Raw genomic sequence first — 17,224 nt, forward strand, 5'->3', positions numbered from 1 at the left:
ACACACACACAGATACACAAACACAAACACACAAAAACACACACAAACACACACACAGACACACACACACAAACTCACACAAACACACACACACACACGCACAGACACACAGAACAGATCGAGAACCTGAGACCTAGGCTGGAGTCCTGGTTCTGCCACTGATTCCCTGAATGCATCATCTTCCTTTAGAAAAGCCTTAGCTTCCCCATCCAGACGATGGGGATGCTGCACACAGGCGAGGGGACGGGTGCAGAAGCAGGAGGAGGGGCTCAGCCCCATCTTCTCTGCTTCTCCTAAACCAGGCAGCCTTGGACCCATGCCCCCATGCGGGGTTGGAACAGGGACATGATAGGAAATCTGGTACCCATGACCAGTACCCCGCAACTCCAGAAAGTTTGGGGATCAAGGACAAAATGTCGGAGGTGTTGAGGCTTGATAGGATGCCCCTGTCCAGACGGATTGCTGCCTGTCCTCATTGGGACCCAGAGGCTGATCCAGGGAAGGGCAAGCCTGGGGACCAACTGCAGGACGGATCAAAGAGGCGACTCATAGCTAGAACACAGAGGAATTCTAGACCTAGCTCTCCCACTGACTGGCTGGGTGACCTGCCAGGCCTCTGTGCTCTCTTCTGCAAAAAAAAATAAAAATAAAAATAAAAAATGGGAGCTATGAGGAAAGAGACACCATGAATTGAGCACCACTCAAGACCCAGGAACTGTTCCATAAGGGCCATCTCTTCCCCAAGCCCTCCTCTGGATAGTGACAGCACCTGGCTCCCTGCCACTGCTACTTACTGATTACTAATGCCATTTGCTTTCCTCCCACCCACCTGACTCAGAAGGTCCACGAGGTGTGGTCTTCCCTCTGAGCCCATGCAAGAGGGATGGTCAGGCTGCCTCAGCCAACAGCTTCTCAAATGACGGTCTTCCTTGCCTGACTCACACTTTAGCTTCCCAGGGGTGGCCAAGAGAGCTGGGAGCATCCTCCCAAACTCTGGGCTGGAATAGAATGACCATTTCTTCCAGGCCCAGGGGTGGCCCCCTAAACACACACAGACCACAAAGGCTGCTGAGAACACACTCGAGCTCCTTAAGTCCACTCTCGACCATAGGCACCTCCTATCTTTGGGCAGAAATGGGGCTTTGTTCCCCACATCCACACTGGTCAGGCAGCCCGTGGGCTCTTTCCCACCTGTTGAGGGCACAGGTGACACATCCAAACTCATGGAAAACTGTCAAGTCTGGGGCCTTTTAAAGCAGGACACCATAGTTACTCCTCTAAGGGAGTAACAGAAGGGCTGTGTCCGTAAAGAAGGGCTGTGGCCCAGGGAAAGGCCATCTGTTAAGCCTCATGACAAACCTCCAGTGGGTAGACCTGCGCAGCAAAGAGGAGGTTCATGGATGCAGAGGACAGTGCTCCAGGAAGAGCTTCCTAAATGTTGGAACTATCCCACAATGGAGAGGTCTCTCAGGAAGGAGCATCCCTGGGCCTGGAGATGTTTGAAAGAACACTGGCGGGTGTCCTGAGCCAAAAATGTTCTCTGCTCAACTAGGTGTGGGAACTGTCAGGCTGAAGACAGGTGAACAGGTTTTGCACTGCAGGACTTCTCAGAGCCTTTACTGTGATGGTGGGCATTGTGTGTCTCCAAGGGAAAGGCAGGACACTGTGTCTTCCAAATGTATTTGACCCCAAAGTCCTTCCCCCAACATTCACAAAGTAGGGGTCTCTTGACAGTAGCCACAGCTCCCAGCTACCTCTGTCCCTGGAGAAAGAGGGAAAGAGAACAGCTGCTCTAAGAATTCAACCTGAATGGAGTGAGACAGCCACATCTCCTCTGGGGTTGGGGGGCACAGGGACTACCTAGGAGGGGCTCTGGGCAGCCCTCCAAGGGGCCCAAGAGGTAATCTTCACAGAGGTAACTCAGCTTTTCCAGAGACGACGTTCACAGCCCCTTCACGGCTGTGAATTGAAATTTCAAACAAGACTTGGCAGAGAAGACCCCATGGATCCCAGCCCCCACTCCATCTCAGAACTGCCTTCCTTGTGTATCTGGAGAGAGAGAAGGGGCTCAGCTAAGGGCCTTAGGATTCCCTTTCCAAAAATGTATCATTGTTGTCATAGATCAGGTTTTTGAAACTGGGTTTCACAGGGCCTAGATTTTAGACCCAGAGGCCTTTTAAGAAACTGTGCCAGGTGCCTGTGACAGCTTTGGCCTGGCACCCTCACTACAAGCTGGGAAGTCCCCACAAGAATCCAAGTCACCTCCTGGTGCTTGCTCTTGCACCAGGAACTCTGGTGTGAACTCTGCCATCTCTCTCTCTGCTCTCAGGGCCAGTGTGCCACTCAGAACCGTTGGCTTATCTTCAGCTTCCAGAGCTGAGGTTCCAGGGGCACAATAGGCTTCTGTGCCCCCTTGTCCTCACCCCCCCCCAAATCCCAGCTGCATTCATGCGGTTTTGCTATTGTGGTGGGAGCAGCCTGGGGGTGGTGCAGGAGGGGGTGGGCTCTTGGCACAGGGGCTGGCGTAGACAGGCCGTGGTCAGTGGTCAGCATGCAAGTCACATCCACAGGCAGTGCCACCGGGCCTGCCAGGCCTCGCACAGAATGGCGATGCTCCTGGGCCCCCTGGGTCCCTCCGAAGAGTCCCCTCCGGCCCACACACAACTTGCTTCCTCTCTGACCAGCCCCTTGGTGGCATTGAGGTGGGGGTTGTTTTTTCTTGCCTTCTCAGCCAGTTGCTATTTTGGAGCCATATTAGGTCACCAGCTAAGCCCTGGGTGCAGGAAAGGCCCGTCCCCAGGAACACAGCTGAGGCTTTGAGAGGGTTTAAGAGGCAAAGTGGGTGGGGGGTGAGGATGAGTGAGCCTGAAGCCAAGAGAGCCTTCTGGAAGTCAGCAGGCACAGGCCTCCATCACCTCCGAGGAAGCCACTGGCCTGTGAACATCAGAGAAGACCCTCTTGCCTCCCCCAGCCCTCTCTTGTTTGAACAGGTCTCGGACACTATAGATATACCATCCTGGGCATAGCAGAGACTAAATGTAACAGATGGGTAAGCTGAGGCCCAGAGAGAGACAGGGTTCCCTGAAGCCAGGTCATGAAAGACTCTGCCCCACCACTGCACGATACGGTATAACCTTTTCCTGCTCCGTCCACACTGCGTCCCTTCATGGGGAAACTGAGGTACATAGCAATGAACAGAAGGCAGGTCTCATTGAGCTCCAGTTGGGATCCTGGATGCCAGAAATCTTCAAAAGCAGCACGATATCCTATTCCCATAGGGTACTCTCGATGGCCCCAAACTCCTGTCAGGGGAGACCACAGATGGGGAACAAGGCCACCATGGTGGGAGGAGCAGAGGGAGGCTGGACAAGGCTGATTAGGGGTCCACACTTGACCTGTGGGTCATGTTCACCCTTCTTCCAGGGTGAGAAGCTCCCTTGGGGCTCCCACAAGTGCCCCCATCAAATCACCCACCATTCACACCCTATATCACCTTGTCTGTTTACTCATCTGTAGTCCCCACTAGCCTGTGGCTATGAGTCGCCAGAGCCTGGCCAGAGCACAACAAATGTTTGGTAAGAGAACAAACAACTGAAAAGACGCATGCACTGAAGAAACGCCCCACAAATAGTCCTCCAAAGTCACTGGTCACCTGAAGCCAGTTCACTGAAGAGGCAGAAAAGTCTCTTACAAGAAAGAAAGAAAGATTTCCAGCCAAGAACAATTCCTCATGTGGAGAGAATGCTTTACAGTTTACAAAGAGCTTTGGCATACAAATGCTTTTGCCTGGCACCAAGACTCATCTTCCTCCTCTTGCCCAGCACCCTCCCATGCCTGTTCTACCCACACAGGTCAACAGGTCAGCCTGGGTAGTGTTGGCCTTAGGCCAGCATTTTATATGTCCATGGTTGCCCCAGTAAATAATGTCAGAGTTGAATTCAAGGGTGACCCTCTGCCTCCCTCGCTCATCTCCAGCACACCCTTGCATACATAGGCTTTCTTCCCCAACCCATTCCGGACCCTGACTCTCCTCAAACTCACAGGTGTGCCCAGGTTTGGAAAGAAAGTGACCCCCATGTGTGTCCTCCCCATAACATACCTCTTGCATCTTTGCAGAGGAAGCCCCCACAAGGGGAAGGAGTGAAGGCCACAGATGGGTGTCTGAAATTCTCAAATGAGGCAGGAGTAAATGGAGGGAGGGGAGGAGTCCAGCCTACGGAGAGGAGTGGCATCTGGGCAGGCCCTGGAGACTCCTCAAAAGGGGCTGGGAGGTGGTGGCGATCTGTGTATTTATCTTGCTGGCAAAGAAGCGCTGCCCAGTCGACTTTGTAACTGAATCTACCAAACAGGCAGACTATGCAACACAGACGGCCCAGGTTTCTGCAGAAGGCGCTGGGCAGCTGGAACCTCTCCCCGTTTCTAGCCCCCCTCTCCAGAGCTCAAGAGGATTTCCCTTTCATTTCCTTCCAGGCTGGGAGGGCTGGGGACAGCGCAGTCTGTGGGGTCAAGCCCTCAGAAACCACTTCCTATGTGGCTGAGGGAGGGCCAGCAGCTGGGGGACGTAACTGGGGTCCCCGTGTGAGAACAGCAGGAGAAGCCCTCTGGGCAGTCACTGCTCTCCAGGGTGCCCTTCGGGTCGGGGACGACAGAGGTCGGAGGAGAGATTTTAGGCCCTTCCAGAGGAGCTCCGAACAGAATCTGCACTCTCGGTCCCAGCCCGCCGTGTCCAGAACGAGGACAGGGTTGGACGTGAGGACACTTGGAAGGGGCTCCCCGCCCAGGCCGCACCCCAGCTGTCTGGACAGAATCCGGAGACAAACCCTCCTCAACTCCCTCCCCCAACCCCTTGGAGAAGGGCTGCCCGGGCTGGGAGAGGGGGCGGGAGAGCCCCGCCCCGGCCTGCGCTGCTCCAGCCCGGGCTCAGCCGGGAGGTGACGCGCTCCCGGCACCCCGGGGACTTCGGGCGGCGAGTTTGGCAGAGTTGAGCGAAGCCAAGCCAAGCCGGGCCGGGCAATGCGGAGCCGGGCTGCGCCAGGCCAGGAAGTGCGGGTGCAACAGGGAACGGTCCGCCGCGGGGGGCGGTAGGCTGGGGCGCGCGGGGGCACCCACCTCTCCGCGCTGCAGCTGGAAGAAGCTGTTGAGATAGCTGGAGTGCAGGGGCGAGCCCAGCTGCTCCGGGCGGCCTTTGCCGAAGGCCAGCTCCGGGGGCGCGGCGCCGGCGGTAGGCTCGGGCCGGAAGGCATCGAAGGCGCTAGCCTGGTGCGTGTCCTGCAGCGACAGGTAGACCCAGTTGAGCAGCTGGGCGGGCTGGTACACCGAGGCGGCGCTCGTGTCGATGGCCGACAGCAGGCTCATTTTGCGGCGGCGGTGCCGGCCCCTCCCCGGCCGCCCGCTCGCGCCCCCCCTCCGCAGCGGAGGGGCGGGCACCGGGGAGCCTGCGCCCACTGCCCGCCTCCCGAGCCCCGACGGCGATCGCCCCGCGCCCTGCGCCCCGAGCGCTGCCCCCAGCCGCTGCCACCGCCGCCGCCTCCCCCCGACTGCAGCCCCGGCGCGCGCGGGCGGTGGAAGGAGGCAGCGAAAGTTGGGCAGGAAACTTTTGGCCCCGCCCCCTCCGCCCCGCCCATTGCGTCCCGCCCCGCCCGGCGATCCGCTATCTGCCTCCCTGCGGGCCCCTCCGGCGGAGGCTCCGGGGGTGGGGTCGACGATTCCCCGCCCACCCCCCGCCCCGCCTGGCACCGTCCTCGCCCCGGATTGGCTGTCTCGTTTAATAAAATCCGTCAGGGGCGGGGCGAGAGGGGACTGAGGCTTATCTGCATATGGACCGCCCCGCCCAAGCCCCGCCTCGCCCCGGCCCCGCCAACCCAGCTCCCTGAGCTGTAGCGAGCTCAGGGCGGCCCCGGCCTAATCAATCTCGTCTCCCTCTGCTGTCAGTTCTCTTCTGGCTTGTTCTGTCCAAATCCTCCGCAATTATTTAATTTTCACTCACTTTTCCTTTCCTGTTTTCCGTCCTTTCTATACTCCTTCTTTCTCTTTCTCTTAGACTAGTGTCTCTTGTGTCAGTCGTGGTTCTGTGCGGCGCGCTCCGTGTGTGTGTGTGTGCGCGTGTGTGTGTGTGTGTGTCCCCTTCTCTCTCTCTTTCTCTCACTCTTTCTCTCTCTTGTCTCCTCTCTTCTATTTCCGTCTGTCTGATGTTTCTCTCCGTCTCTCCCCCTCCTCTCTCGGACGCGCGGACACAGACACACATTTCTAACCCCCTCCTCTCGCTATCACCGTCAGACCCTCCCCTCCTACTTAATTCCTTCCATCTGCAGAATCACTCTGCGGGCCGGCTGCGCCGAGGGGGGCCCGGGTTCCTGCCCCAGGAAAGGCTCCCCGCCCCCTCCCCCTCTCCCTTCTCCTATTTCTGCTCTGGGCCCGCCTGGCTTCTCGCCCCTCTTCTCGCCCCGGCTGGAGCCGCCCGCCCTGGTGCCTTGGCGAGTCGCCAGGACCCCAGCCTGGGCCGGGGGAGCTCGGGAAAGCGGCTGTCACCCATCTCCCTGGGACAACTCAGCTAGTCCAAGACTGCCTGGAGGGACCCCCGCCTCCGTCTCCGCCGGACGCCCCAAGAAGCTCCGAGGCCTTTACCGTCTCCTTCTCGGGGTGCTTCGCTGCGCAGCGCCCGGGACCTGGCCCAGAGGAGCTCACCGCCTGGCTGGGATTGAGTCACCTCTCCCACCTTCAGTCTGGCTCTGGAGCCATTCCGCCCAGAGTTGAGTGCCAGCTCGGCCACCGTCCAGCGGAGTGACCTGTGCGTGATGCCTAACCTCTGCGAGCAAGCCTGCTTTCTCCTCTGTAAAATGGGAGCAGTGACCCTCCCGCCGCCGGGGACGTTTGTGTGCTTCCCAGCTTGGGCTTGGTAAACGGAAGACACTCCATAAAGGACAGCTCTTCCTGCCACCCACTCACCGAGTTACTCCGGTCACCTGCAGGGCACCTATGCACATCTATGGACGCTCGCACCAGAAAGGCCTCAGTGATGACCGAATGCTGCCCTTTCTCACCAACCTCAAGAGCCCCTTGGATCTCCGACCTCCATCTTGTCTATCAATTTGCAGTTATTAATACAAAGGACAGCACATATATCAATCACATCTTAATATTTTCATTCATCAAGAACACATCTATACAGTAGCCTTTATATATTTAAACAGTATTAAATCTATTTGTTTGAAGAGTAGGTATACAGTTGTGGCAAATACATGTGATAACCATTTTATTCTTAGAAATATTTGGGGCTGGGCATGGTGGCTCACCTGTAATCCCAGCACCTTGGGAGGCCAAAGCGGACAGATTGCTTGAGCCCGGGAGTTCCAGACCAGCCTTGAGAACATGGCAAAACCTCATCTCTACAAAAAACACAAAAATTAGCTGGGCATGGTGGCGCATGCCTGTGGTCCCAGTTACTCAGGAGGCAGAGACGGGAGGATCACTTGAGCCCAGGAGCCCATGATCTCAGGCTGTAGTCAGCTGAGATCATGCCACTGCATTCCAGCCTGGGCAGCAGAGTGAAACTGTCCTCCTGAAAAGAAATAGTTGGTATTATCTCAGGAACTCTGCTACTGTCTTTGGGTGTCTAAGGGTGGAGGTAGAATTTGGAAGCACTGATAAAGACCTTCCCTAGATTTTATAAAGAAAACTGCTGTTCAGGGAGGGGACATAACTAGGAATCCGACACCTGCTTAGAGAAACCTCTGGCCCTTTCCTGTGTCCTTCAGAGTGATTTGATGCCAAGAGGGTGTTTATCACACCCGGTGACCACACTGATGGCCTCTGCCTCTTTCTCCCAGACACAGTTTCTACCCAGAGCCTGGAGCATGGATAGTGGATAATCAGGAAATTGTTGCTGGGTTGATGATTGGATGAATGGGTGGAGAGATGGATGGATGGATGGATGGATGGATGGATGGGTGGGTGGATGGATGAATGGAGAGATGGATGGATGGATGGATGGATGGATGGATGGATGGGTGGATGGATGGAGAGATGGATGGATGGATGGATGGATGGATGGGTGGATGGATGGAGGGATGGATGGATGGATGGATGGATGGATGGGTGGATGGATGGAGAGATGGATGGATGGATGGATGGAGAGATGGATGGATGGGTGGATGGATGGATGCTCAGATTTTGCTCCTCTTTGAAGTCTGAATGCTTCGTTGGTTTTGTACTTTTCTCCCTCTCCTTGCCCACCGGAAACCTGCTCAACATGTGGGCTCTGTACCTAGCAGGTGATTAATAAATATGAGCACCCTATGGGCAGTTTGCCTGGATGGCAACTGATTGACATAAGGTCAGCCCTCAGCCAGCTGCTGGGAATGCATGCTCCAGGATCCCCTGGGACAACACGTACTGTGGGAGAGGGTGATAGGTGTGAGTGGCCAGATGGGTATCAGAGGCCCAGGTACCAGGCCAGAAGACTGGGCCATGGCCAAACTCTGCACCTCCTCACCCTAACATGTGCACACTAAGGAGCCCTGCATTTAAAATGTCAGAGGTTCGAAGCCCTCACTTTACAGAGGAGGAGGTACCATGGCCCAGAGAAGGGAAGAATCATCCCAGGGTCATTCAGTAAACCTGAGTGCTCAGTCACCTTCTCCTAACCCACTGCTGCTACCTCCTAGTTCTCTCTTCATTGATCCCAATGTGGCAGCATCCAGATGTGGCAGCTCTGGCCCCATGTACTGTCCTCAGACCAGAAAGAAGGAAGGAGTGCCCAGGTGAGGCCCATATCTGTGTCCCCTTCCTATCTGGTGGCTCCAGCCACCAGAATGGGTCTCTAGAATGGGTCAGTGGGGTGAATACAGGATTTGGAGGAAAGAAACCTGGCCCAGTGTCCTTGGCTAGGCCTGCCCTCTCTATAAACCTCAATTTTTCCAGGTGTCAAGTGGGAATGTTGATCCCATCCTTACCAACTTCTACAGTGACTGACAGAATCCAGGGAGGATGCAAACAGGAAGGAGCTTTGCTGTTCTTTGAGTGAGGAGGCAGTCATGCAGGAGTGGAGGGTGACATTGATTATTTCAATAGCAGTCATATTCAGTTTATCTGGAGAAATGCGGGCAGGAGGGGACAAGTAAGAAAAAGTCTGCTCCTAAAGTTACTCAGGTAACAGGTCTGATAAGATTTGGTGGAGCTTCAAACCAAGAGCTCTGAGCTCAGAGAAGCCAGAGAAACCTGGGCAGGAAGCGGAAGCAGTTGATCTTTATGAGGGAGTCAGCCTTCAAATTGGGCCCAGGAGGCAAGAAGAGATGAGCAGGGGATGAAGATGGAGCGTCACAATCCTGTGCATATCGATGCTTCTTATTTCTGTAAAAAAACACCCCATGGTGATTTATCCTGCGAAGGAACCCCAAATCCTCTTCAACTCTCCCACACTCCATGTGTCAGGAATAAACAGCAAAGCACACACTGGCAAAGCTAAGATTTGCCTCTCCTCTAGGCCAGGGCTGGGCACTGGGTTCCTTTGGACTGTGTGTTGACACAGAAGGTGTCAGTTTACAGCAGAGATGGCAAAATGGCAAACACTCCCCTTACAGGCACCACCGTCCCATCCCCCACCCAGGACAGACTTTGCTGAGTGCAGATCCCCTTCCCAGGCAAGATTTCAGGTTCCTGCTCAATACAGCACCCCATGTCACCACTAATGAGACGCTGGAATTGGCCCTGAAGATGCAAATTATTTGCCATGCTGACTTTATAAATCCACCCTTTCAGGCCACTCTCTAATCCTTATGGTGACTGTGTAGAATTATTAGGTTGGTGCAAAAGTAATTGCTGCTTTTGCCATAGTAATTGCTGCCATTTCAGCCCAGTGGGCTGAAATCTGTGTTTCAAGGCACCTTTACGTACACACACACACACACACACACACTACCTTCTCCTTCCATGGATGCAGCCCTGCTGTTTACACTAACCAGATTTCAGCCCCCGATAGCCCCCTACATCTCTGTGCAATGCACAGATGGTAAAACCATGAGGGCAGCCTGACCACTCCAGGCCCCACCCTCAGGCTCCTGAGCAGCCTTTAAGATTATCTTGAGCAGCAGAGGGTGGGTAGGTCCTTGAATCTTAAACTCAGCCTACGGCTCTTTGCAGGTTCTGAGTTATGGAAAGTGCCTGGAGCTTTGGAGGCTGTCACTTCCTGGGCTGCGTGACACTGGCAAGTTGAGTCTCCTCCTCTGGACCATTTCCTAGTGCATTAAATCTTCCCACTGCCGCTGGAATCCCAGATGACACAGGGAGGCAGGAGATGCTTTGAGGGCTCTGGCCTCTGGAAGCCCTAAGGCAGTGCTTGCTTGGTTTCATGGCTGGACAGTATGACGTGGGCGTGAGGGGTCCCAGCCTGGGTGTCAGGGGCCTAGGGTTTGTGTGTGGCCTGGGAAAACGAGCAGAACACACTGGACTTCTGGTTCCTAGAAGTTACTGGGCTTCCTGCTTCCAGAGGAACTGTCCTTAGAAAAGTGGTGTCTAGTGTCACATAGGAGCTATGGGCAGCAATCACACAGTAGTCCCCTGTTATCCATGGGAGATACATTCCAAGGCCCCCAGTGGATGCCTGAAATTGCAGGTAGTTCTGAAACACACACACACACACACACACACACACACACACACACACACACACACATTTTTGGCCTATACCTACATACATGCCCACGATAAAGTTGAAATGATAAGCTAGATACATTAAGAGATTAACAGGTGGGATGTGGTGGCTCATAACTGTAATCTCAGCACTTCGGGAGGCTGAGGCAGGAAGACTGCTTGAGGCCAGGAGTTCAAGAACAGCCTGGCAACATGGTGAAACCACCGTCTCTGCAAAAAATACAAAAAAGTAGTCAGGCATGGTGGTGTGCATCTGTTGTCCCAGCTACTCAGAAGGCTGAGGTGGAAGGACCTCTCGAGCCTGGGAGGAGGAGGTTGCAGTGAGTTGAGATTGCACCACTGTACTCTGGCCTAGGTGACAGAATGAGACTCCATCTAAAAAAAAGTGGGGACAGAGATTAACAATAATAAAATAGAACAATTATAGTAATATACTGTAATAAAAGTTATGTGAACGTGTTCTCTCTTTCTCTAAAGGTCTTATTGTACTGTGTCACCCTTCTTGTGCTGCTGTGAGATGTTGAAACGCCTGCATGATGAGGTGAAGTGAGGGGAGCGATGGACATTAGGACATTGCATCAGGCTGCTCTTGACCTTCTGACTACATTTCGGAAGGAGGCTTATCTGCTTCTGGTGACCCTGGAGCATTGAGCACTGTTGAGGTCAACGTCTACAAGCAGGCAGTGTCCATCACTGGACGTGGTGGATCACTGGACAAAGGGGTGATTCACATCCCAGGTGAAATGGCACAAGGTTTCATCACACTGCTCAGAATGGCGCACAATTTCAAACTCATGAATTGTATATTTCTGGAATTTTCCATTTCATATTTTTGGACCACAGTTGACTGTAGGGAACTGAAACCATGAAAAGCAAAACTACAGACAAGGGGGAACTACTGTACGTTTTATCAGTGGCCTCTGACCAAACTTCAACCTGCAGAGAGACCCCAGGCCTCCAGGGTAACTGGTCACTCCACGTGAGGCCTAGTGAGTCGCAGCCAGTGATCACAATGTGAGCTTGTCCTCTTGTGGGTGACGAGGAGAAGGGCTCTGGAATTTCTATGTATTTAGGTTAGTGGAACATCTGTTTGGGAGATGGGGATTAAGACACTCGCTGTGAAGTTGAGCGTCTACGTTATTCTGAGAAAAGCGTTGTTTACGTCAAACAATGGAAGGGAAGTTGGCTAATGGAGACTTTAGGAGGGGCTGAAGCTGCCACTCCAGCCACCCCTTGGCCCTCCTTGCCTACTTGGAACCTTTCCATGGTAGCCCACTGAATAAAATTCAAACACCTACTGCTGGGTACGACATTCGTGGCCTTTCCGCATCTGACTCCTGATCACCCCTCTACCCTAATGGCTGGTACGGCCTCCCCCCCAATCCTTACACCATGTCTACCCCATCTGTGGCAAAATGCGATAACTGGCCTTTCCCCAGCATGCAAGGCCTTCCTTGCCTCCATGCCTTCGCACGTGCTGTTCCCCTACTGAGAAGACCCCCCTCTTTTAGTCTTTCTGGCAGTCTCCTCTCACCCTTAGACACCCAGCTGAAAAACTGACTTTCTCAAAGAAGCCTTTTGTGATCACAACCTCCTCCCCATCACACACGCTCATTAGATATTCTGTCTTATATCTTTGACTATGGGGAGTTCACACAATAGGATGACATTTGTAAAATGCTCAGTCTTCCCTTTCCCTCCATTCCTACCAGCACTCACCCCCGAACTATGAGCTCCTTAAGAAGTGATAGCTCCTTGGCCTAACCCAGCGCTGGATCAGAGTAGGCCTTCTGTTTACTTAAGGAAAGAATGAATAAACTCAGAAAGCGTTTGTGGTTTGTAGACTCAGAAACAGGAGATTGTCGACTCTGGGCTGGAACATCCCGGAGACTCTGAGGATTACAGACATGCAGGGAGCTTGTGCAGGGAGGGTCAGTGTTCCCTGATCAGGCATGTCCTTCTCCCTTCTCACTCAGCTTCCCTTGCAGTGGGGTGAGGGCCTTGTTTTCTCAGCAGGAAGGTGAGTAGGAGAAGTGTGTCTCTTGGGCATCAGCAACAGTGGGTGTGGGTTCTCCACGATTTCTCTCTCCCATCCATAAGGTGAAAATCTCTAAGAGAGAAGAGGCCAGACCCCTAAATGAGTGTTGTAGGTGAGCTGACCAGGGTGGCCTCCCAGACTGTGATGTGTTCAGCCCCTGAGATAGGGAGGCTTATCTGTTGCTGCAGCAGAGCCTGCTCTATCTCAGCTAATAGAGGAGCACAAAGATGATCTGATCCCCAAACCTGATTTTGCTGACTTGAAAACTGAGGGCTGGAGGGGGAAGCACATCTGGTTCTCTGATTTTAAGTTTTCCCCCCAAAACCAGATAGTGGCAGCAACCAAGTCTTCTATTCTCAATGCCAACGTTCTTCTTCCCCACAGCCCAGGGGCACAGAAGGGAGTTTACCATAATCCTTCCTTCATAATATTATCTTTTATTTAATTGTTTGCCTATAGTCCCTGTACAAACCAGCCACCATAATAATGAGAACGCTGACAGTAACTTATATCTACGTATGAGATCTATCCCTAGCCTATCTCCTAGGTTCTCCCAACCTACATAGTCACCACATCGAATCACTCTCCTGCTTTCATATTTATTTAATTGTATTTAATCTGAATGTATTCTAAAAATAGATACTTTTGATTTGTTATTTAACTTTCTTCAAAGAGTATCATGCTGCATAAAATCTTTATGACTTACTTATTTCACTTAATGTTATATTGCTATTTTTTTTTTTTAATTAGAGACAGGATCTTGCCCAGGCTGGAGTGCAGTGGCTATTCACAAGTACAATCACAGTGCACTACAGTCCTGGCTTCAAGCAATCTCACCTGTTTCCTGAGTAGCTGGGACTATAGGTATGTACCCCCATGACTGGCCATGCTACTAAATTGTAGTCATATTGAGGCATGCCACTGTAATTCATTCGTTCATTCATTTAGATTTAGCTTTCTGTATTCCATCCACTGTGTGACTCAGCCACTGTTTTTTCAACTACTCTCCTGTTGATGGTTCTTGCAACTGTGAATGTTGCTGCTATAACTCTTCTTAACCTACGGTTTGCAAGAACAGCTGTTCAGGGTATGTGCAACATTGTAGAATTCACCTTTCTAAGATATTGCTAATGTTCTCCAATAACACACAAGAAATCCTATAGGTCCACACCCTCTGCAACACCTGATCTCTCACTTTTTAATTTTATGAAATGTGTGTGCAGTTGGTTCTTTTGCCACTTTAACAGGCTCCCTGACCTCCCTGGACCTCAGTTTCCAAATCTGCTGATGGAGGATGATGTTTTCAGTGCCTACACAGCTCCCAAAGTGAAGATGATATGGAGACTGGGTGATGTCCAGGCTGGTCACACAGAGCTAAGGAGCAGAAATGTTTACCCTGCTTCTGCCAGTCTTCTTAGTGAGAGACAGGCAGCTATGCCCCTGAATTCTCCGGGACCTGCCAAGTTGGGCCATTTGAGAGAGGAGAAGCTGAGCTTGGAGTTATGTAATCAGCGTACTAGAACACAGAAAGCAGAGCCAGGCAGAAGGCAAGAGCTCAGAGCTGGGAAAGGAATCCTGGCCCACCCAGATTGGCCAAGCCATCACAGACCCATGTTTCTGGGGTTTTCCTGTTGGCTTGCACAGTGATATCAAGTCAGGGGTATTGTTTTCCCTGGTCTCTGCCATTGATAAGACAGAGATAAACAGCTCCCATGATAACACTGACGCTGCCAGCCCTTCCTGCCACTCGCCTTCCTGGTTGAAGTCCTCTCCTATGCTCCTTCCTCTCTCCCCTTCCGGACTGAGATTCAAGCCGAGATGCCTTGTGGGGCCAGGAAGCTGGGGGTGAGGTTCCCTCCTTCAGTTGCCTCAGCACGCACATGGCTCCTTCTGATCTTGGACGAAGCCCAAAGGGCTCCGAGGCTGTTGTGTGCTAGAGCAGGCTCATACTGACTCACTGGAGCCAATTGCTAAATTTCAGGGAATTTTGTAAGCCAATTGTTAGACCCAGTCATTATTAAAAATTAGATGATATGATATTGCAACTAAATAATTTATGTTTTCAAAAAGGTAAAAAACACTCCCAACTCATTGTGTCCTATTTCCTTTATTGCATTTTACTGTTAACTATCCTTGGGAGGAATTTACATGTTGTATTTACATGGTGGAAATACCATATACTTGTGTACTGTTCATCTTTTCTCAATTTGCGTTTGAAACTGTTAGGAGTTTTTATGCTGTAGAAATCGGCGAACACTGCAAATCAAGGATGTTTTCTTTTTTGGAGAGCTGGTGGTTAAACATTTACCAAGACATCACTGCTGCAGGTACTTTCCCTGAGATCCCCCTCTGAGGATCCTGTGGTCCCAAGGCCACACAGTGATCTGCAGATAAGGAGTACCAGGATGACAGCCCACATCCTCGGAGGCCTCCACCACAATGCACACTTGTCCTCTGAGGCACTTTCCTATCATGAGTCTGTGTCACATACAGGCTAGATATGCAGAACGCTGTTTCCATTTCTTCCTCTATCTTAAAAGAAATTATTTTACAATGGCTATATATGATCACTGTCAAACATTTAAACTACCTGTAATCCCATCAGTGAGTGAGAACCCAAGTTAACTTTGTAATATATATAATTCCCATCTTTTATCTATGCATAGACATATTTTTAACTTTTACTGTAAAAACAGAGCAGAAGCTGCATGCACTGTTTCTGATTTGAATCTGGCTTTTGTGTTTCAATTCTGCAATATAATGTGAACATCTTTCCACGTTAAAATTCTTAAGAAAAGGTTCATCTTACTCCAAGAGATTGAGTACCTCTTTCTCTGACAGAGCAATATCATTTTGTCATCAGGAAGGCTTGGTTCACGTCTCAGCTCATGTATTTGCTGAGTGACTGAAGACAAGGAAAGTAACCTTTCTGTGCTTCTTCTGTAAAACATAGACAACAATAGCACCTATTTCATTGCATTATCCTGAGAATTAAATGAAATGTGTAATGCGTTTAACACTGCCTGGTACATAGTAAGCCCTGAGTGGATGTTAACTAAGTTTTCTGTTCTCCTTTACATTTCACTGAGAGGCTTTTCTCTACCTGCTATATACTTTCTCCAGCTGACTCTAAGACTAGAGCAGAAACAATTAAAATGGATGAACTTGCACTGAAATTGACACAGCCCAAAAAGAACTCTCAATTACCTGCAAATCTACTCCTTTCCTCAGGCTAACCCACTTCAGTAATCAGCACTGCTGTTCCCCCAGCAACCCAAACCAAAAACGAAGTCATCACTAATTCCTCCTTCTTGCTTCCCTTACATATGATTCATTCACAAATCCTGTATATTCTGCTTCTAAAATACACAGTGCCCACTGGCCTCTGCCCTCACCACCAATATCCTGCTCCAGTCCACTATCCGCTTGTGCCCGAGTTTGTGCAGTGTCCTCCTCATTGAGCTTCATGCCTCTTCTTTCTACTGCCCCCACGTCCCCCACAATGTATTTTATACCCAACAGCCAGAATAATATCTTTAAAGCAGTGCCATCTGTAGGTTATGACTGATTGGTGGATTGTGAAATCAACTTAATGGGTCATGATCCGATTTTTATTTGAATGAAGTAGAAGAATTGAATCTATCAGAATACATCATGCAAAGTATTGTTTTGTGATACTTTTGTGTCATTTTAAAAAATATTCACTTGTATGCATATTTAGTATGTCTGATCATAATATAAGATGTATTTCTTAAGCCAGAGGCCCCAGCCCCCAAACCATGGACCAGTACCGATCAGTGGCCTGTTAGAAACGGGGCCACACAGCAAGAGGGGAGTGGCAGGAGAGCAAGTGAAGCTTCATTTGTATTTGCAGCAGCTCCCCATCACTCTCACTACCAAGGAGAAGGTCAATCTTGCTGATCCCGTGCCAGGGCTCAGTCTTGGCACCATGCTCCATGGGGCCTGCTGAGTGGGCTCCAGGGTTTGCACCTTCACCCACCATGCATGAACAGGTGTCCTTCCATAAGGCTCCTTCCTTGGTAGGCTCTGACTCTAGAAGTTCAACAAATCGCTCCCGGATCCTTTGGGTACAGAGGTCTATGCTATGCCTACTTCCCAGGGCTGAATGAGGATCTAATTAAAATAGAGGATGCGGACTTTCGTTGTTGGCTGTAAGGCTCTATCTGCCCACCTGCAAGCGCACATGGCCATGAGCAGAAAGCTGTGCTAGGGGGCATGGAGATGGTTAATTGGTACAAAATTATAATTAGAATGAATAAAATCTAGTATTTGACAACTCAACAGAGTGACCACAGTCAATAATCCTTTATTGTACATTTAAAAATAACTAAAAGAGCATAATTGGAAGGTTTGTAACAGAAAGACATGATAAATGCTTGAGGGGATGGATACCCTATTTACCCTGATGTGATAATTATGCACTGTGTGCCTATAGCGAAGTATCTCATGTACCTGGCAAATATATACGTCAACTATGGACTCATAAAAAGAAAACATAAAAAATAATAAAATAAAGAA

At 51.1% G+C, this 17,224-nt stretch overlaps 1 protein-coding gene across 1 annotated transcript in view; it reads right to left on the reverse strand.

Annotated features, from left to right (window-relative positions):
* Positions 1–5,535, reverse strand: part of ZCCHC24 (zinc finger CCHC-type containing 24) — a 64,144-nt gene extending 58,609 nt beyond the window's left edge. The window contains exon 1 of the mRNA XM_017496906.2: positions 5,110–5,535. Within this exon, the coding sequence (XP_017352395.1) occupies positions 5,110–5,355 (246 nt within the window). The 5' untranslated portion in view covers positions 5,356–5,535. The remainder of the gene's footprint in view (positions 1–5,109) is intronic.
* Between the last annotated feature and the right edge of the window lie 11,689 nt (positions 5,536–17,224).

This window comes from Cebus imitator, unplaced genomic scaffold, assembly GCF_001604975.1.
Source record: "Cebus imitator isolate Cc_AM_T3 unplaced genomic scaffold, Cebus_imitator-1.0 Scaffold11, whole genome shotgun sequence".
Taxonomy (NCBI): Eukaryota; Metazoa; Chordata; class Mammalia; order Primates; family Cebidae; genus Cebus; species Cebus imitator.